The sequence below is a fragment of the Grus americana genome, chromosome 22 (assembly GCF_028858705.1).
Source record: "Grus americana isolate bGruAme1 chromosome 22, bGruAme1.mat, whole genome shotgun sequence".
Classification (NCBI taxonomy): Eukaryota; Metazoa; Chordata; class Aves; order Gruiformes; family Gruidae; genus Grus; species Grus americana.
The window spans coordinates 337,387-358,703 of NC_072873.1; the positions used below are offsets into that span (position 1 = coordinate 337,387).

The window sequence follows — 21,317 nt, forward strand, 5'->3', positions numbered from 1 at the left end:
TGCCTATGTTACAGATAGCCCACCTTGTGCTTCTGCGGAGGAAACAAATAGAGCAAACGATAGTCAATTCTTCGTATTGGTTTGGGAGATGAGTAAGTAGTAGGACTTTCTCTCTGCCAAGCCCAAGAGAACTGGCTTGGAAAAACTATACTGATATAATAATAATTAAAAAAAGACAGTAATTTCTAAAAATAGATTATTACTTGCGGCCCTACTAAAGGACAGAGGTTTTAAAACCCCAAACTCTTAGAATATCTGGAGAAATCCTGACTGTATGTTGTTTCTGATTGAAACACACCATAGTTCTGGTTTATGTGTTTAATCAAGAGGGAATAATTCTAAAATTGATTCCCCCCCAAAAAAACCTGTTTGTATATTAGTCTGTAAATGTATTTGTTGTGATACAACATGTCAGAATGTATAACTTTCATACAGTTAAATAGCGGAATTTACAAATATAATTAGAGGGTTAAAGGCATTTAAAGAATAAAAGCACTTTAATGACATTCAGTTTTTATTGACAACCCACTAATATCTACTGCATTCACATAAAGATTTCTAATGTAATAATATGAGCAGATGAAAGCTCTGCTATTTAAAAGCTCAATGCAGAGCATATTCATCAAATATGCTCTCTGAATACAGATGGAAAGTTATTGAGCAAATTATGGGTAGTCAGCACTCATCTACAGCCTACACTGCATAAGCTGTATTCTGTTCTTTGTTTTACAGGGTATCATGTTAAGAGATATATTAAGAAGATAGATGGCAGCAAACTGAAACATTAAAAAGGAGTTATTTTTAGTTATTCCAAAACTCTGTGCATGTTTTCAGTTTTGAAAAAATCGTAACATTGCTGCTTTTGAAAGAAAATACTCTTTTTACTCCATCACCTACTGGAGGTGTTTGCAAGTACCTAGTTTTTGACCAGTTAAAAGAATTGTGGAGAATGCCAAATAAATGGTTTAAGATCCTTTCTTCTTCTGTTTCTTTAGGATCTAAGGAATATAGGGGTTTGAGGGGTTTTTTTGTGTGAAGTAATGCCGAATAAAAATCTTCCTTGTTCTGAACGTATTTGGGTTTGGCCTCCATACGGGCTTAGTTAAACAAGTTCCATAACTGTGGTCTCTTGCTATATGTGGTTGTACACTCATTCCAAAATGTTTAGCTGGGTCTTTCTAACAATATAGCTTCTACAGAATGCAAACGCTCAGGCAGTTGGATGATTCAGAGTGCAAGCAGAGTTTGCAGAACCCAGCAAGGGGATTAGAAGAAGGGACGTCCTCTTGCAACGTGGGGTAAGGCAGCCTGTGGTGCAGAGTCCAGGTTACGGCTGTGCGTGAGCCGAGACAGAGGTCAGACCCTTCCTCTGTGACATAGCAAGAGTCACGTTTAGCACAGTGGGATCAGAGCTGCATTTGTGTGTTTGCCATGCTTGACTGATTGGAACAGCCACGATCTTGGTGAGCATTGTTTGCTGGTTACTAGCTTTTTAGCTATTTTTCCACAGAAGTGAAAAAATGAAAGCAGGGAGGTAATTGGCAACGGTGAGAAGTAAGATGGGATTGCTTCATGAATTTATGGAATGTCTTACGGTTTTATGTACAAAATTATTCATATAAGACCATCTGAGAAGTTTCTCTTAAGGTTCTGGAGAGCAGTGTGAATTACAAGTTAAGCTGTCAATTACTTTTCAGTATCTTCTTGCAGTAGAGTAAAAAAAACCCTGCTGAAGTGGTTGAATATTATTCTACTTATTCACCTTAAACTTGCAAGCTTAAGGTGATCTCAGTTTACTTTGATTTTTTTGTTGATTTGTTTGATTACAAATGAGATGTGTCTGTATTTCCTTCTGCTTGTTGTTTCTCAGATGAGATTTCTAAAGAATAGGTTGGTAAAGCCTGTAACACAATATCGTCAGTTCACATAAACACACACCCTGGTACTAAAATAGGTGCTCTGGTCTTTTTCAGTAAGTAGCAAGATACATTTCTTGTGGCTCTTTGTTGATGAACTTGTTATAAGTACGTGATGACAGAGCAAAGGGCCAAGTATTGAACTCTTGATTTAGTGGGAGTTGTGTTTATGTAAGGATTGAATTTTAAAAGAAACACTAAGGGGAGGTTGCAGGATTTTAGCAGGCAACCTTGATAGATTGAGGGAAAATATTTGGAAGTAACATTACTTTTTAAATAATGTACTATATGATGTGTATCAAAGGAAAGTGTTATCTGCTTTTCTTCTCCTCCCATTTGAAAAGTGGTGAGAGGGAAGACTCAAGTGACCAAAATTAGTATTGATTAACAGAGGTTTAAAAGCACATGCATTAACGTTTTAATTGTGATGATAAAGAGTGGGGGCTGACTGGTAGCTATACCAGATACAGTAATACTCTGGAAAAGTTGTGAGGTTATTCCTGGGGTGAGGTTATTACAGTTCTGTGTGCACAGCTACACATAGTAGTGTGTTGAGAAGATGCTACTAAATTCTGTTGTGTGGTTTTTGTTTTTTTTTTGTCTTTCAGGACTTTCATTGAATGGAGGAAGACACTTTTTACTAGAGATATAACTTGTCTAAAGATAGCAAGGTAGGAGATTTTTTTTCCACTTTTTTGCAGTAGTTAATTATTTAAATAGAATTGAAGTTGAACCCTGGTGTGTTTTAATCTGTGATCACCTAGAATTGGAACATGGAGCGTGGGCACTGTCTTCCTATATCAGTTTTACCAATTTTTAACCTGATTGTTTCTGTATTTAGAGAAAAGATGTAATAGCTTTCGTGTATTAGTGTTTGATCGTTCTCTATCTTTTTCCATTGGAGGCCATCAACAGGAAAACCGATGTAATAAAAATACTTGTTTATGTAGCGTTCTATGTTATTTATTGAGCTCATTCTAACTGCTAATTAAAATATTTATACTTTTTTGTAAACAAAATGTATAATAGTGTCACAGCATTCTATAGAAATACACTCTGTTTTCATTTTTCAAGTTGTTTTTTGTAAAATCCAAAATCTTCTGTGTTCTGAGAAAATCTCCAGTGCTTGCCAATGGATTGAGCTTCAGTTCCATATTGAATTTTCTTGAGACTCGAGCAGGTTTGCAGAACAGGCTTGCAGCAGTTCCTTAATTAGGTCTGTATTTTAATATGTATTTTTAATCATTTAAAAATTAAGAAAATAATTCAAGTTTCCTTTGATCTCTCGAAGTAGTCAAGTGCTGTAACACTTCCTGCCACTTTGTACATTGCCTAATTTTCTGTCATACCATGATATCTTCAAAATTAACTTAAGATTGAGAAGAGCCTCAAATAGAACATGTAGTATGTAGATGGTGTTTTTCTGAGTGATGGATTTTTGGCAGCTCCACATCACAGCTAAACACTGAAATGCAAGCGGCTCCTGGTGGAGAAACTCGCTGCGCTTCAATCTTCTGGTGGTTTGGGGCAGAATCAGGATTGTTGGTCCTGGCAGAACGAGGCTTGTTGATTCCAGCTGTAGAAAGTGCCCTAAAATTTCTTCCAAGGCAGACAGTTTAACTAGACTCAACTTCTGCAGAACAGTGCCATGTTTTATTTCAAGCTTTAATACCTAGTTCACATGGTTGTTGATGGAGGCAGCTACTTATAATAATTACAACTGAAGCAGTAATTTTAACTGTTCTGGGCAACACAGAAGACACTAGAACCGCTGAAGATGAGTTGATGAAAGCGAGGTGATTGTATTCCTAACTTTTCCTAGGTTACCAGTTTTCTCAGAGACAGTATAATTGACATTGTATATGGAGAATATAAGTGTCCCTTATGAATTCAGTCTGTATCATTAATCTAGAATTAGAAACCGGGTTATGCTAAATGATAAAGCCCTGTTCAAAATTAAATCTCCTTAATTTCAAGGTCACCACGTTTTCATCTTCAAGAGAGAACTGGTTCTGACTTTGGACTTTCTTCTAGTGAGCGATTACATTCTTTTAGTAGTGTTTCTGATCTCATTTTAAATAGCTATTTAGCTCTTCTGGTGTTAAATCCCACCACTTAAATAAAAAGTATTGTTTGAGAATTTTTTTCCCCAGAAGAATAAATTCAAACCTTGACCGACAAGGTTGCAAAGTATATTAGTTAGTATTCTGTGATCAGCAAGCTTGTCTTATCAGAATTATTGTTGTTGAGAATGGTAAGGTCATCTAGATTCAGAGTGAGTCATAAGCTATCAGTGGCATAGCTCTCTCTTAGCAATCATGGTTTTATTCTTCATCCCTCTTAGTAGAAGTATGACTATGTTCTAGACAAAATGAAAAGCAAATGTCTCCTGTTAATGGAGGACAGGGAACTCAAGCCTACACCGAGTACATCTGTGCTGAATAATGGAGAATTGCACCTCTCTGGTGGTGTCCTCCTGCTGATGTACAGCGTCAGAAGGAAATAGCTGCTTCAGTCTGGCACTGTTGCCAAGCTAATTAGCCCTCTGGAAGTGCTGTTTTCCAAAATGAGCTGTTCCTCAGAGGAAGTTGTATGAGTTCTCATAATAACACAGTACTTGTCTCATTCCTCTCAGGCTCTAACTGCAGAAAAGTTACCTATGAACAACAAACACCACAGACTTTAAGTGAACATAATCACCACAGACTCATCCAGAACTATGTTTGGCCACATTCACCTTAGGGCTGTTTTTGGCAAGTCCACGGACATGGGAATATTACCGTGTTATGCTCTCAGAATTGCTTTTCAACTAGACCATTAAAGGTTGCTTTATTTTGCTAAAATAAAAGCAGAGATTGAAGCTGACTTCCTGCTTCCTTGTGAAACGTTGTCATGTTGACCTGCTGCACACTCATCCAGTTACTTTTATGTCTTTTTATGTATATTTGTATCTCCATCGAGGATAGTTGGAGAAGCAAAGGCACTACATGGGGCATTATCTAGCTGCTCACAGGAGGAAGGAGAGAGAACAAACGCTGGGGCTCTTGAGTTGTGGGGCTTAGTGGCAGATCTGTAGAAAAGGTAGTCAAGAGTATTTTGGTGAGGAGGGGCCAGAGGGGATGGACAGACAGACCTTCACGTCAGGCCCCCTGATCTTAACGATTAGTGTTCAGGCTTTTGTGAGGGAACATAAAATGATGAGGTTTTGTTCATATTCAGTTGTTCCAAAGCCTGTTGATTTAAATAACTTTGTCTAATAAACTCTTAATTGCTTAAAACCCTGTAATTGGTAGGGTTTAGTCCTTTGAATTCCTTTTTTGTTTTCCTTTTCCCAAGTAATTCTAGAAGTTCTTGGCTTTTTTGCTAGTTTACAACAATGCTTTTTTCATTCCTAAAGTTCCTGGAAATACTTAATCTCTAAGTTCTGCTCCTTTGTTTTTAAATGTGCATGGACCAAGGTTATAAATACATGTTTCCTTTGACTTCAGAGTTGTTATAGTCAGTTATTCACACTCCTTTTGTGAGTCAGAGCTGTTATGTGAGACAAGACGGAGTTTAGTGCATTTGATCATCGTGAAGTTTGTGGAGATTCTGACATATACTGACAATTATGAGTTACGACGTCTGGCAGTCTAGTCTTTCGGTGAACGTCGGAGCGCTGTTTAAATGCGCTCTTCTGGGCTACTGGTCCTTGTCATCAGGTCATCTCAAAACATTCTACTGAATTTTAAGGCAATTTACAGTAAGAGTATAGGTTAAACTTTGAATAATTTATTTGAGGAGCATGGGAAGTTTCAGTCTAGCAGCTGTTATGAGCAAATGTGGAACAGATTTCTGTGTGTAATATACATTATAGATGGAGTAAATGCTTGAAAGCCTAACTGGGTTTGTGTTGTGTGCCTTCCTTTCATTTTTCAATTTCTTTCATCTTGTGAGAATTAGCTTTATAAATCTGTCACTTTTTTGAAAAAAAGTCCTTGTTACCTATTCCTTTCTGAAGTTTGAATGCTCTTTGAAAACAGTTCACTAATTTGTGAAAGGTTACATTTTTTTTGTTCACAGAATGTTAATTTAGTCTTTACATGTTGTTAAGTCCTGAAAACTAATATTCAGAAAGGTACATTTTTTTTGGCGTCATCTTATACACACTTCTTAATTTCTAATCTAGTGAGTTCAGCTTCCCTCATGAAAAGGGGTAATCTGATGCTACCAGGAACTTTTAAAATAGAGTATTTTATGAGTAATAAACTTTGTTATTTTGCATAACTGAGCGAATATTTTCTGTCAGAGGACTTTCTTCTTTTTCGAAGGAAATTACCCCCCCCCCCAAAAAAAAAAAAAAAAAAAATAGTAATCTTCCTTTCATCATTCCTGTTGGGAGTTAAGTGAAGATGTACCAAAGAAACGTGATGCCTCAGGATATTCTGAGATAGACTGAAGCAGATGGATAAAGGAATAAGTAGCGAGATCTGGACTAATCATTTTACTGCTTGTCAACAGAATATTGTCATGGTGTTCGTCAGCAGTAAAAGTGTAGTAATTAAGGTTTATCTAATGAGGTTTCTTTTAAAACTATTTGTCATGATCTTCTGTGTCTATTCCATTGACTTGGTGCTGCCAAGTCCTGATTCCAATTTCCAAAGTTTTGTTTCATTGTTTCATCTTTAATGATAGACTCCAATAGAAATTAAGTAGGAATGCCTGCCTGCCTTCTGATCGCTCAGTGCAGAAGTGGTTTGTTGCAGAGGGCTTTCAGCGTTCACATTCGGGTGGGACTGTACCGCTAAGCAATACTGTAATGCTCCTATCTACAGCTTGGCAGAGTATCGCAGGGAGTAGGATGCCGTAAGGTTTACGCTGCTTACGCTCTTCTGAATTTGGGAAGTGGTTTGTCACTGAAGGATGTAGTGATTTCTCATTGAAAAATGTGTTCTGATAGAAGTTTGCAAATACTTCTTGTTTATATGTATCCATAGATGTAATGTTTTGAGAATTTTTGACTAGATAGTGTTCATAAACATCTGCTGAATATTATGAAGGTTCTGGGAGTAAATTCTGTCTTAATTTGCTACAGTATAAGCTGCTGCCTGAACCGGACAATGAGCTAATGGGATCATGTCGTCTGGCACAGGAGTGTTCTTGTTTTACTTCACTCACTTTTCAACTGCAAATTAATATACAAAGAGGCAGCTGACAGAACTGTTGAACCACCTCCAGTTTGGAAGCATGGGCTATTTTTTTACTTTTTAAGTTGCCCTTTTGGCACATCCAGTTAAAGCTCTGTAGTGGCTCTGCGCTGACTGTACTCACTAATCTGCCACTTTGAGCTACTAATATCTGTGAACTTCGACATAATGCACAGGCGGCCTAATCGGGCTTTCTCCTGAGATTTCAAGGAGGAAAATTGTGAACATGTATAAAGAAATCTGTTTCTTTTAAAATGTTTGGAAGACGAAAATGTTTATAGTTATTTTACTTTCCAAAAACAACTTTTGAAATGCTTGTCCTTTTATGTAAGTATTTTCACTTTGGAGGCAAAGAAGGAACTGAAAACTGAAGGGGGAAATTCTTAAGAAACGTGCATTGCAAATATGATTTAGATTGCATGCCCTTAATACTTTTGTAGTTAGAAACTTTTCGTTATTGGAAAAGTATAGATTTAATATTTAATAACTTCTAATGCTAGCTTGCACAAAACTTGACAGCAGTGGCCAAGCAATGTTTGTACATCTCATTGGACATCAAACACTTTTTTGAAAAAGAGTTTAGCTTTACTAATCAGCTTTATGTAAAAAAAAATAAATTATTTTTAGTGAGATGATCATAGAAGAGGAAAATACTGGGATGTAGCTGTTTTAGTGGTGGTATATGGGGCAAAAATAATTTGTTTTGATTTTGAAATTCTGTGTCTGACAGACGATATCTTTCCCTAGGACATCTCTAGAAGAAGCAAAAATTAATTCTGTGGGCTGTCATAATGTGTAGTCACCCAAAACGTGAGGTAGTTCTCGCAGTCTGTCTACAAACTCTTGTCTTAAAATTAGGAAAACAAAGAAATAGGCCTTAGTCATTCCGGAGTATTTATGAGATGTTGCAGACTTGTTCAAGCTTAGCATTTGGTGTAAAGTTGCAGCATTCAGTCTGTTTCTACTAGCTTGCCTTTGTTGTTTGGGTTTTTTTTCCTCATTGTATTTGTACTACTGCTTTCTCATGCTCCAGAAACTGTTTTTGTTTGTGTATTTCATTGAAATCTGGCTTTGTTAGAAGATAAAACAACATGTGGCAGAGTCTGTCTATACATAAACTAGAAGATTCTTGATCTGTTTTTAAAAAAAACCCTACTTCCGTGAAGCGCCATTGATGCTATAACAGAGAGTTCATTGAGGTAGTACCTATTGATACCGTTTGGAGAATTTTGCTCACATAACATGTCCATTAGATTTGGTGAAGTTACAAATGACAAGCTAAAGACAAAGTGTAGTAGCTCTTGGTTGCCCGATTTGATAATAGAAGTATCCCATGGCAATGGGAGTGTAAAGGATCCCCATCAGCATGCCACATCTTCAGCTTCTGCTGACACAGCTGCTTGCGAGACCGGAGAAGAGAATTAACCTGGACTGTAAGATGCATTGAGGAGCTCATTGGGGTATGAAAAAATGCCTGATCCAGCTCCTCTTAATACTGTAATACCATTTGCTGTTTAATCCTTTTAATTCCATGAACTAATACGACCAACAGAAATTTTAATTTAGAGTGCTTATTCTTAAATATTATTTCTGGCTTAGTACTAACTAAACAAGAGGAAGAGCTGTGACCACATTTGCTCAAAGCCACAAAATCATGTGGTTGTGCATGCAAAAGAAAAACAGCAGTTGATTTTGATGACCCACTGATTCTGCTATTCTATATTGTGAAAACCGTAACTAATCAGGTTATAAATTTAGTGAGTACTTACACTTAAGAGTACTACAACATTGTCTGTAAGACCCAGTGAGAAACCACATCATGAGCTGATGCTAAACGAGGTCTATTAGTAAAAGACCTTTCTTGCCATCTCCCGCCTCTGCAGGTCATTAAGGGTCTAGCTGTCCTCTGAGGCTTCCAGATGAGCTCTGAGGATATGGAATTAGTCCTTGAGACATCCAATGGCCGGTAACTGAGGCTCTTAATGCAAGACATCAGTTCTTTCTGTACTCCATGGTTCTTCGAAGCAAATTCATGGAGGCCCCATATACGCCCTATGCAGAGACTTAATTCAATCCCAGTAGCAGCACGGCAATTCCTGGCACGGTTTGCCATGTGAAGGCTAGAGGTAAACATCATTAGTAAACTGTCATCCTCACCTTTGGCACTGTTCAGGCTTAGCCCAGTTGGCTCCTTCAGCATAATTAGGTTTAATTAGGTTATACCTCAGCACTGGTGGCACAGCTCCACTCACTTCTCAGCACAAGCTGGTGTGGGGATAGTCCCTAAACCTCCTCCTTAGTTTGTAGGAACTTGAGGTTTTGGACTGTCCACTGCTACCATGAGAGTTTGATTCTGAGGAAAATGCCATTATAAAGATTGATTGTCCTTCCTGACTTAGAAAGGACTCAAAATGGGTACCTAGAGAGCTGCTTTTTTTAAAAACAACAAACAAATAAACAAGAAAAGAAAAAGAAAACACCTCACACTTTTCTTCAGTGGGATTTTAGCAGGATCTTCCTCCTCTACCCTAGTCTCACCAAATGCTTTAAGATTGTTGTTTATTTACCCTCTTTTTACCTAGTATGAAATAGCAATCTGAGCACTTTACAACCTCCTTTTACCATTCCACCTGCATTAGCTAACTAGCACACTTAAAGCCACAAGTAAAAGATGAAAAATAGGACGTTATTCTTGGCTGGTGATAGTCAAAGTCTGACGTTACTCTGTCATCAGTAGTGGAGGTGATTCTGATTTACTTTAGTGTGAATGGAGAATCAAACTTAAGTCTGCTGGTTGCAAATGATATCGTTGCTTACTTCACTGGAGTTGCACGCTCTGAGTATGACTTTGGTGGGAATGCTTCCAGGATCTTACTCAGACATGTGGCACTACAGTCAATACACAAGGGTAGTTAGGGCAGGTAAGGTAGGTTTGGGTAGAGGAGCTCAGTGCAGGCTGTGTTACCTGCCTACAGAATTAGGATAAATTCCTCATCAGAAGCCTCCCCTCTGCTCCGTGCTTCACTGTTGTAGCTACGCTTCCAGAATTGCCTTGGATTGCTTGTTGAAACACAGTTGTGCATTCTTGCAAGCACGATACGTTAGTGTGAATCCTTATTAACCTTGATAGCTGGTGAAACTTTTGCTCCTTATTTTTACATATGACTGTCAGAGAGCACAAATAAACTACCTCTTCTTGTTTTGCCTGTCTTGGAAAGATGATGCTAGGTGATAGTTACATTGTTCTGTTCATAAACTTTTAGGAAAAAAATAACTTCATTGTGGCTGTGACACTTGGCTTAATATAAGAACCACTTCAGTCCACTTTTTCTAAAATAAATACAAATAAACGGATCAATCAAATGTACACATTATGCTGTCAGCATAGTGCTCAGTATTGTAGAGCAGGAAATCACAAGTCACATTCAGACTTAAGCAGTTCCCCAAATAGTAGCAGGAGGTATTTACTGCTTTCTTGTCTTGCTCAAGGCCTAGATAAATACATTTGGATTAGTGGGATGTTGGAGGGATTATAATATTATCATGTTCCAAATTAAATAACACTTTGAGTTCTGTTGCCTCCCCTTTAAATTTAATGTCTACTTCATATTTTCTCCTTCTGATGTTGCAAAGGATGTTGTATATGAAGGAGTTTATTAGCATGAGATTGTAAGAGAGGAAGGATATGTGAACCCAGAAGTTTTCTTCCTATGCTGCAAGCTGGAACGTAACAGCCGTCTAAAGAAAATAAATAAACAGAATTCAAATCTAAGACAATTGTGTTTGTGCCCAGATGGAAATTTCTTTTGTAGTCATGTAACAGTAGGATGCTTCGAAGAGGGGCCTAAGCTTTGTTTAGGAGCCCTGGGAATAAGCCTGAACACTGGCTGCTTGGGCTTTGATGTTGTTGTGCAAGGCCTCAGAAAGATGCCAGATGATACTCAAGTGATTCATAGATGCTATTTCATAGGAAATACGGGTACTGTATTTTCTGTTTAATATTCATGCATGCATACATATATGCATTCAGACAAACATACCCCAAAATGTCTTTGTGGAATCTAATAAGTGAATGGAATCTCCTGAAAGTCAGGAAGGGCCAAAGTTGAGGTGATCTGTGCACACGTACCCGTGTTTGTAATGTGTGTGCTCCGAGTTGCTGCCTTGGAATCTTAGTATCTCTCAGTGAGTGAGTAAGTCATATTAAAAGAACTTTCAGTGGCTTTAAAGGTACATATAAAGCTCTTTGAACTGGGTATTATTGCATTAGTACACTTGAAAATATTAGATAAATGTGAAGAAACTCAAGATTGCATTTATTGAGTATCCTTCAAGAAGAACCTAATATTTTTGCAGGAAAAAATTTCATGCTATATTGCTATGAATGTGTTACCTTGTAAGTATGGAATACTGTGTACAATAGAAGGAAAGTTGTGGTTTATTATATGTCCTGATCAAAGACTACTTGTGATTATTTTGGTCTAGTTAGGAGCTGCTTTTGTTGTTGCTGTTTTGATGGCTTACCTACTTCAGTAAGAGGATGTTCCACCAGAACAAGCTGTCAGTGTGTCTGGTGAACCCAGAAGCTCATTCTTTTATCTTCAACGGCACAGACACAACTGTTTTGGGGTTTTTTTCCCCCCGAGATGTATAGAGTGAGGAAAATATATGGATAATGTTTCTGTTTCATTTTTTGCACCAGTTAACTTTGGGTTTGAGTGGCTTTCCTCCCCATGACAATTTATTCAACTCACAGAAGAATTTGACAGTCAACTAGGCCAGGAGCTAAAGACAACAGCTTTTGTAGTCTGTGGGTTGTCAGCGAGATTGACTTTGAGCAACATGAACGGGTAGCAACTCTTTCTGATAGTTTTGGCTTTAATAGTAATGGGAAAGGGAGGCAGTTGCTAAATGCTGTCTTTCCCAGTTCAGTGTGATAATTTGGCCAAATCATTTGACAAAATAGGTAGTGGTGCTGGAATTGTCTTGTCCTGGAAATAGCCTGGATGAATGAAAGCAAACAGAATGGTAGGCTTTATGTGGATGTTAATACCTGTTGTTGGGAAATGTATTGGCAAAATAGTTTTTCATCATTCTAAGTTTTTATCTTGGTTGTTTTGTGTTTTTTTTTTTTTTAATTTTCTTTTCTTACTGTTTCTCTGTAAAGTTTTCCTGTTGACCAAATCAGAGCGTTGCTTTTTTAAAATCTATTGTTCTTTTACTTTACACAGTTTGTGGGATACAGAAAGTGGAACAGGATCGCCATGTTTCGAAACAGTCTCAAGATGCTTCTCACAGGAGGGAAGTCAAACCGCAAAAACAGGTCCAGTGGTAAGTAAATGTCAACTCCTCATGCATGTGTTTTATTTACAGTTTTTGGAAGTATTCCTTTTATGTGTGTTTTGGTTTTACTTGATCTTTCTTCTTGTTAATAAATAGATGTACTCAGTTGATGATCTTGTAGACTCAAAACATCATCATAGGTCATTTTAATACTGTGCTGTAATTTAATATTTTAAAATATATGTATATTTATTTAAAAATGTATGTAAACCACAATCTGTTTTTATTGGGGAGATAAGATGTAGGGAAAAACAAATAGTAGTTATACATAATCCTGTAGTAAACTAACATCAAGGTTCATGTTTCAATTATGGAAATTAAGAAAATTATTTTTTTTCCCTCGAAAATGACTGTGATAACTTGTGGCCATGAAATCTTCTTCACTACAGACAATACTTGCGACAGCAGTTGCTTTTTTTTTTTTTTTTATTCAACAGGAGGGAGAGAGAGGAATGGGAAGAAATTGCCTAAATTTCATCACCATTTCTGTTAGTCTCCTTTTTCTGCCATGCCAGGAAAGAAGTTTACAGTTAGTGCTGGTTCATATGGCTTGGCCTGTTTGATCCAGGAAGGGGGTTAGGAGAGACAGGAATAGTGAAGCAAAACATTACAAAAATATTGATATGCTTTAAAAATATTTTTATTTAACTTTTGTATTTATTTCCAAAAACGGAGTGCTGGCAGTGTAAGAGCTTTTAATTAGATTTTTCATTTTTCTTTTTAAAGCCATCTGGCAGCACATTTTGAATATTTTGGGATACAGTGTTTATTTGTGCTTGTGTGTCTGAGTAGTGCATATGTATATTCCATGGGAAACCACAAGTGAAGATGCAGAGATACAATGGTGACAAGTGCAATGGAAAAAATGAACTGTTTTCTCCTGGTTGAAAAAAGTTAATGTGTATTTCTCACAGTGCCAGAATTGCCCCCCCCCCCCCCGCCCTTTTAATATCTTACTACCCCAAGTTTTATTTGGGGAAGGGGAACTGTGTTTCTCAGTAGTATGGCTTCTCCGTGTCCTGAAGTTGCCTCGTAGCAGTGCTGACTTCGTTTTGGTCCTTGGACATCAGTAATCTGTTAGAGTCTGGTTTCTGGTGAGAGTCTCAGTTTTGTTGGTTGATCCTGAAGATACTGGTCATGAAAAGTTTAAGCAGTGCATCATGGTGTTGACTTCCTTGCGTTAGTTACTATAATTAGTGTGTATCCATAGAGTGGGAAAAATGTCCGTTTTGCAAAGATGCTCGTAGTGATCGGAGCCCAAGGTTGTGGTGGTTGTTCACTGCTTTTATGAAGGAGATTTTCTTTCCTTATGACTCCCTAGTCTTTTGTTGCAGGAGCGGTTAATCTGAGGAAGGTACCTGCACAAAAAGACATGTAGGTTTTGGGAAGGCACATGAGCAGATGGCTCTGTCCTCTTGTGATTTTGTATCTCTGTGAAGTATCGCATTTACAATTTAAAGTAGGAAAGTGCAAGTCCTCTGATGATACTCACAACCTTTGGAAAACTGTACGTAGACAAATAATCTGAAATTGTGGTTTCTGTACAAAGCCATATCTTTGTCAGATGTTCTGTTTTCGGTCCCTAGTATTCCTTTTGGCTTATCTCCCAAAGCAATATTGAGGATCTTGTATATGCAGAGCTTTGCAAATATGTGTATCTTATTTTGTGAATGAAAAATGTCAGTTCTGAAATAACAAGATTTGATAGGGCTGTACTTCGGTCTTTGAGCAGAACAGAAAAAAGAGGTCTTCTTGAAAAGTGATGATGGTATTTAACAGATGAGGTTTTCTCTAATGCCGAATGACTATACTGTATGTTTTTATTATAGATATTTAAATTATATTTAAATTATAAACACAATTTATTGCAATTCTGCCTTTTAAATATGTTGCTTTATTGCAAAGTTCTGTTTGGCATTCTTCAGGGGAGGAAAGGGAATAAAAAAAAGGAGACGATAAGATTTGTTGTATTAACAGTGTCTAAATGGAAAACATCCTTCCACTGGAAAATAAGTTTTCAGATAAGTGTTAGTCTATCAAACTATAACATGACACTAGATGAATTCATTGCTGCCTAGATTTTTTTAATAAATATATTGAATTCTGTATTTCTTTGCAATACAGTAAGGAAAAATCAATAAATCTTCCATGTACATTTCTGTGTAGCATACGGTATTACAAGTCTGAAATTTCCTTTATTACTTGTTTTGCACTTCTGGCGAACTACAAATTTGATGCTTTAAAAGTTGATAAAAAAGGAGAGTACATATCTAATAGTATACAAAAGGAATTTGTCGCAGTGCCAGTGACAGAGCACTCCTGTGCTGGTCTGAACAATGCGACTTGATAGTCATCATCTTACTGTTTGCTTTGCTTACCCTAAACCTCCGTACTCCCTTTCCCCATCCTCCCTTCCTTCCCAGTCTCTTGATATGCGAAGGAAAAACTCTTGAGGAATCCTCACACGCCCTCGACTAAGCGTCCGTGTTTAACAGCTAGGTCCAAGTCTTTCATTCTCTAGACCACTTCGCATGGTGAGTGCGTACCTTCAGGTCACCTACCTGACAATTGCCTTCACTGTTAGATTTGGGGGGGGCTGTTTTTGTGGATGTATAGGTGGGACACTGGGAATTCTGGATTCTTTTTTAGCCAAGTGCTTTAAAAAGATTAGGTATTTATTGATTTATTGAAGTTTTAAAAATTGTATTCATCATTAACAATATTTAGATTGCTAAAGACAAGTTGGAAGTGAAGCTTCCCTGATGGTTTTGGTGCTCTGATTTGCCTCATGGCATCAGAAGCTGTTTGATCACGGGAGAGTGTGATCTGGAGCATGAGCTGCCCTGACAGCGGAGGCAGATGTCTCTGGAACAACCTGTTTTCAGAGGGAAACTCTTAAGCTACACCCATCTCTGGGAATTGGGAACAAACTCAAAATCGTAAGTTCCATGTTGTGGAAGTAGTCTAGTAGAGGGTTCAGGTCTGCTGGTGACTCACCTTCCATGTAATGATTTTAAATTACGTAGGTAGGTGACAGCCCACTCAGGTCTCTAGTGTGTGTGGATTTGGGTGAAATTGCAGTGTGTATATCTTAATTTCCTACACTCCAGTCACTTTGCATTCCAGTGCAGGAGTAAACCTTTGAAGCAGGGTTAAAGGTATTGTGTTTTTTTTTCCTTGGGGAATCCAGGTGAGCACACTGTCCTTTGAAATTACTGTTTGTTGCAGTTTCTTTAATTTCCAGTAACGTGGTTAGCGAACAGGGTCAATGAAGTCAAGCTAACAATCCCTAGATGTTGTGATGTGGTTTTGATAATTCTTCATGATTAAAAGAACACTGGTAGTGGTAATAGTAAAATGCTTTCTTATTATTCCTCCTTCAGAAACTGCTGAGCAACTTCTCTGAAGAACTGTGGTTAAAATTTATTTTGACTCAGCTGGAGTGGGGTTTTTTCCTTTGGTACTCTTTATGGTATTGTGGTTCAGGAACACACAAAACATTTATAAAAGAAGAAACCAATTACGTGCGTATGAATGTACACTTACATGCAGTAATGCCAATTAAAATAAATGAATTTCTACTGCAGCATCAGATTGTGTAATCTCCTGTGGTTAATTTTGTGTGCGTGTACTTTCAAAACTCTGTTGGTAGGATTTCATAGCAGTGTACTGTATGCAGCGCAACTCTGTGCATGTGTATTTGTGCACATTATTTAATCTCATCTTAACAAAAATTCTCTTGTGACTCAAGGGCACTCAAGATATTTTACAGTAATGCTTTGAGGACACATTATGACTGCAATAGTATCTTGATTAGGCTGTATTTTCTTCTGTCATAAATGGATATTCCACAAAGCTGCCAGACAACAGTGTCTTTAAAGCTGAAATGTGATCTGAATATAGTTAAATATGACCTTTATGTTTTTTCTATTCTAAATTAATTTACAGAGATATGCAGACATGTATGTTTTCTGACTCATAAGTTTGTGTCCAGGGCTAAATTTAGTTAGAGTATGATTGGTTTAAAGCATAAAAGGATTGTGCTTTGCTCCATTCTGTTATTCCTTCTGGCTGAAGATCCAGCATGATGGTTGTGGCCAGAAGCCCTATGGCTAGGGTAAGCTTTTGCATTAAAACTCCTGCCTGCTGCTGCTTGTCAGAAATCTTTTTCAGACTTCTTCCCCCAAGTTGAGCCCTTCCAGGGCAATTCTGTTCTGTTCACTTAATCCAGAGACTACAAGGTACTCTACTGTTTTTATCAAGGACCCGTCTCATACTTGTCTGCAGTCTACTTGCTTATACTAAACTTTTATTGATCTGGGTATGTATTTAATTAGTTTACATCAGATCAATCCACTAAAATATTCATTTCAGTATCATGTTAGTGAACTAAGCCTATGTAATGGATCCAATCTTTCCACCTATTATAATTACCCTTATTTCTTTTCCAGGCAGATGGACCATTTCCTTCTTACATTATTGCATTAAATTAATATTATTGTAAAAGTTCAGATTCCCTTTAGAACCTAGTAAAATTCAGCTGCAAAACCACATGTTTTATTTGGTTTTATATTTCTCTTCACTTGGTGAGGTGTAAGTCCAGGAATTTGTGCCTTTTATATCTGGCGGAGGCTGCGGTAGATTCCTAAAGTGCTCTTGTCATTTTTTTGCATGTTAAATTTATCTGAGGCATGTAATCCTTTATGAACTAGCCCAAAGGGTCTGCTTTTTTCTGCTGAGTTAGTTAGGAATTGTGTCTTACTTGTTCTTGCACACAATTTTTATCTTGAGCTTGCCAGCTAGGAGCCTGCCTGTCATTCATAATAGTTTCGGTGTTGGGTTTTGAAACCTGTTTGGCTTTCCTGGTTCACGGGAGAGCCAATTACTTCTAACTTCCAATATATTTATAGGGCTTTTTGGAACCTGCCACTTTATATTTTAATTCCAGGACTAAAAGAGCCCCTGTCAAATGCTCTTCTCTTTTGATTCTTGTCTTTCTAAGATAAAAGGCATTTCTATAAAGGTCTCATCACTGCTTTGTCAGAACTCCATGCAGTTTCTTATCTATCTGATCTCTTTTGGAAGTCTAAGCGTAATTTTTACCCCAGAAGAGTTTTAGAGGGTCACAAATGCTTTTTGGATTTCTGAAAGAAGTTGCTGAGTGATGAGATCCAGCTGGTGGGCCCTAAGATGTTGGGATAACTTAAGAAGGTATTGGAAATGAGATATTAAAAGACCTACCAGACTTACAGGGTGTATTATGGTACTGAATACTGAATGTATCCACATGTTCAAGAGATTCCATCCAAATAATAATAGAGATAATTTTCTTCCAAAAAGTTTGCTAGTTTTTCATAAATCCATTTTCAAACAAGTCTTGAGTGTGTGGACAAATCCATAGCCCCTCTGACCACAGTGAAGTCTTGTCCTTGAGTTTGTTAAGAATGAGCTGACCCTTCCTGAAAGTTTGTTTTTCATTTATGTAATTTAGCGCATTTCTTCTCAAGAAGGAAATATATTGGGAAGAAGTGTGTGTACACATGCACACATTTTTCTTCTTAGTAAGGCATATTTATTTGAATCATAGAATCTTTAAGGTTGGAAAAGACCTCTGGGATCAAGTCCAGCCGTCAACCCAACACCACCATGCCTACTAGACCATGTCCTGAAGTGCCATGTCTACACGCTTTTTGAGCACCTTCAGGGACGGTGACTCCACCACCTCTCTGGGGAGCCTGTTCCAATGTCTGACCACCCTTTCAGTGAGCAATTTTTTCCAAATACCCAACCTAACCCTCCTCTGGAGCAATTTGAGGCCAGTCAATTTGGTCAGAATACGTCTTGTTCATTTACCAGGCTCTCTTCCCAGACAAATAAAAGGTGTTTCAACAGTAAAGCTTCTGCTTCTCTCCTGTGCAGCTATCTTAGAGAGAATTTTAACAGCTAGTGCCCATATTATTCTTGTATGTGTTTCTTCTGATCCACAAATACTTTTTAAAAAAAAAAAAAAACCACCACCACAGATGTTAACGTAACTTGCTTTATAGGTCATAAATAATTCTTCAGGTCTGTTCAGTCCTTTACTGACTCAACCGTTCCACTGGAGTTTATCAGCCTGTATTGTTTTATGCTGCTGTGTGTGAGCGTACCGGGGAGCAGGGGATAATCCAGCCCTGCCAGCCTAAGCCTTGCCAATATTTTCACAAGTTTGAACATCACCAGCTGTAACAAGTATGTGACTAAGGCTGCTCCATCCTGTCAGGAGTGGCAAGCAATGAATATCCTCACCCCACCTCCTGTTTTTCCAGAGCCCTAAAAGTGACTTTATTACCTGAAGCACCATTCCGTGAGTATTGTTTCCACATCCTTTTTGTGGCTTTTTCTACCCTCCTGAGATTTAATTTATTGGTTTTGTTTTCTTTATCTGTTTTGCTTGCATCAAATCAGACATATATGCTCATCTTTTTCTGGAGAGGTTTTTTCAGACCTTTCTCAGTGTTTCCTGATCGTCATCTTGTAGTGTCACATGGTATTCTTAAATGATTTGCATATGCAAAGTTTTTCAGAGACATATTTTAAGCCTTCCTCCTTGCCTCAACCTTCCCCTTCTAACTTCCCATATTGTGGTACGTTTATAAAACTCCTTTCTGCTTTGCCCCTGTTTTCAAACCTTACAATATGCCTTTCCTCTGTTTTTTTTAAGCATTTCAGCCCACCAGATTACTGCATTTTACTGCGTTAGTTCTAGAATATTTCAACATGTTGTGTTTTCTTTCAGTTAAATCTTCTTGAACACTCATAATCTTGTAGTTTTCCTTCTCAGTATTCCCAATTTTTTGGCTTTATTTTTTGTGGGGGAATTGGAAGATACTGTATTTCTTAATGTCTGATTTTTATGATGGAGCAGCATCTCCCTGTCTTTGAAATGCCATATTTTGGGCTGCTATGAGGCTTAAATTTTGGGGACTTCTAAATCCCTTCTTCTCCACTTATGCTGTACTGTTCTCTTCAATATGCAACATTGTTTGAGAGGCAGGCCCTGTGAGTATATTTACTGTTTTGGTACAGGTGCAGTTCTTTCTTAGTTCCTCCCTTTTCATTAGCCTGTATAAGAGCTTGAAATGTTCAAAAAGGTTAAACTGTAAAATTAGGTACATGGGTTTGGTCAGGTGAGAGAAAAATGTTTGATATATTTCTTCTATACTGATTACTGTATTTGTTTCAAATAGCTAAAAAAGGGAGGAAGGCACGCTCTGAGCATTTGAGAGGATTGTCTCCTTTACAGCTGCTGGGTGCTGGTCCTTTCTCTTTTCCTGTTTCCCCAGTTTTTATTTCTATCAGTGCATCTACAAGCGCTCCTTTTTCCTCAGTCATCCACATTTTATTTTTCAGATGTATTCCTACTTGCTGGTTTTTATCCAAGATTTATCTCTAGGTCAGTGAGCCCATTCTCAAGTTCTTCTATAGCAGCTTTAATCCTTCTCAAACCTTTCCCTTCATTAGTGATTCTACAGATCTGATTGCTGAGATTAATTCACCAAAGTCCCTTCTAATAGCAGGGGCTGATTTGTCTTTCTGTTCGGCTCTGAGTGCTGCTTCCATTATGGCAGCCATCTCCCCTTCTGCTGTCCTTACATGTTGTTCTGAGCTCTTTAACCTCCAGAGAGTTTCTTCTAGGGAAAAGAAAAAGGCTTTTTAAACCGATCCTTTATGTGGGCATCCATTCTGCAAACAAGGGAATCGATTTTTGAAATTAAAGGGGTCAGGCAGTGGTAATGTTTGCAGGTTGTGCTGTTTCCCCTTCAGAGCTCTGTCCTTAGGCAGTGGGTCGGCTCCACCAACACTGCGTCATCAACCACCGTTTCTCACCCCGAACTTAGCTGAAAGCCTTTCCTCTGCATGCTTGGTTTTGAGCTGTCAGAAACTACAGTAACAGTGATTTGCCTTTGTGGATTATATGTAATATTTTGCATTGAATGTCGTACCACTGGAAAGCAGTATTTGACCAGAGCTCATGGAGTTCATTGGTCTTGTGTAATAGCTTTGTTTTCATGCAGGAGTGAGCAAGAGGAGAAGGCAAGGGGTGCTGGTGGTAGATGGCTGGGGCTGTGAGTATAGCTGTGGAAGTGGCTCTTGTTTCTTACTGGAGAAGGTGGGAGGCTTGGAAGAAAAGAGGGAAACATGATGTTGGGAGTATCTTTCTTCCCCATACTGCATGCTGTTTGTTTCTACTGAATTTGCCAGCAGTTTTAATGGAGCTGCATGGTGAATATTGAAAGAAGTTTTAGAAGTAATTTTTAAATTTCCTTGTAGAAACTTTTTTTTTTTTTGGTCAAAAAGGTACTTTTATAAACAGAACTGTTCAGTTGTGCAACCTAGCTGCTTTAATCCCTGGTTGGAATGACTTGGTTGACTAACCACTGAATGCTGCTTAAAGAACACAACTGGCTTTTTACTGTACTGATAACTGCTAATAAACCTTTAAAGAGCTTTGAACAGCTTCTTCATGCAAAGAATATCAGTGTAGATAGTGTTGTATGAAAGCTGTAATAAGGTTGTTATGAATCAGAGCTCCCCAGTCATTCTCCAGATACTTTCCACCAGAGCTCGCTTCTGGCGTCTCCATATCTTCACAGGAGAATGTAGGAAGCTGGAAGGTACGTGCCAAGAAGCATGAGGAGGTCCCCGGGGATGGGGAAGAGGCAAGTGTTATACCCGTCTAAGGGAAATGAGGGAGTCTGGGGAAATACAGGCTTGACAGCCTCAACTCTGTCATGGGAAAAATTACGAAGACTTCTTCAAAGCCATTTCCAAGCCTGAAAGGCAAGAAGGTCATTGGGAAAAGCTGGCACAGATTTATCCAGTACAAATT

The 21,317-nt window shown here is 38.0% G+C and overlaps 1 protein-coding gene across 14 annotated transcripts in view; it reads left to right on the forward strand.

Moving 5' to 3' along the window:
- The window catches only part of TANC2 (tetratricopeptide repeat, ankyrin repeat and coiled-coil containing 2), a 250,259-nt gene that overhangs the window by 29,378 nt on the left and 199,564 nt on the right, over nucleotides 1-21,317 (forward strand). For 11 of the 14 annotated variants that reach the window (XM_054801162.1, XM_054801168.1, XM_054801155.1 and 8 more), the window contains exon 2: nucleotides 12,334-12,433. In XM_054801162.1, coding sequence (XP_054657137.1) covers nucleotides 12,367-12,433 — 67 coding nt within the window. In that variant the 5' untranslated portion in view covers nucleotides 12,334-12,366. Of the gene's footprint in view, nucleotides 1-2,524; nucleotides 2,588-12,333; nucleotides 12,434-21,317 lie in introns of all 14 variants that reach the window. The other 3 variants (XM_054801160.1, XM_054801167.1, XM_054801161.1) reach the window with 1 other exon arrangement.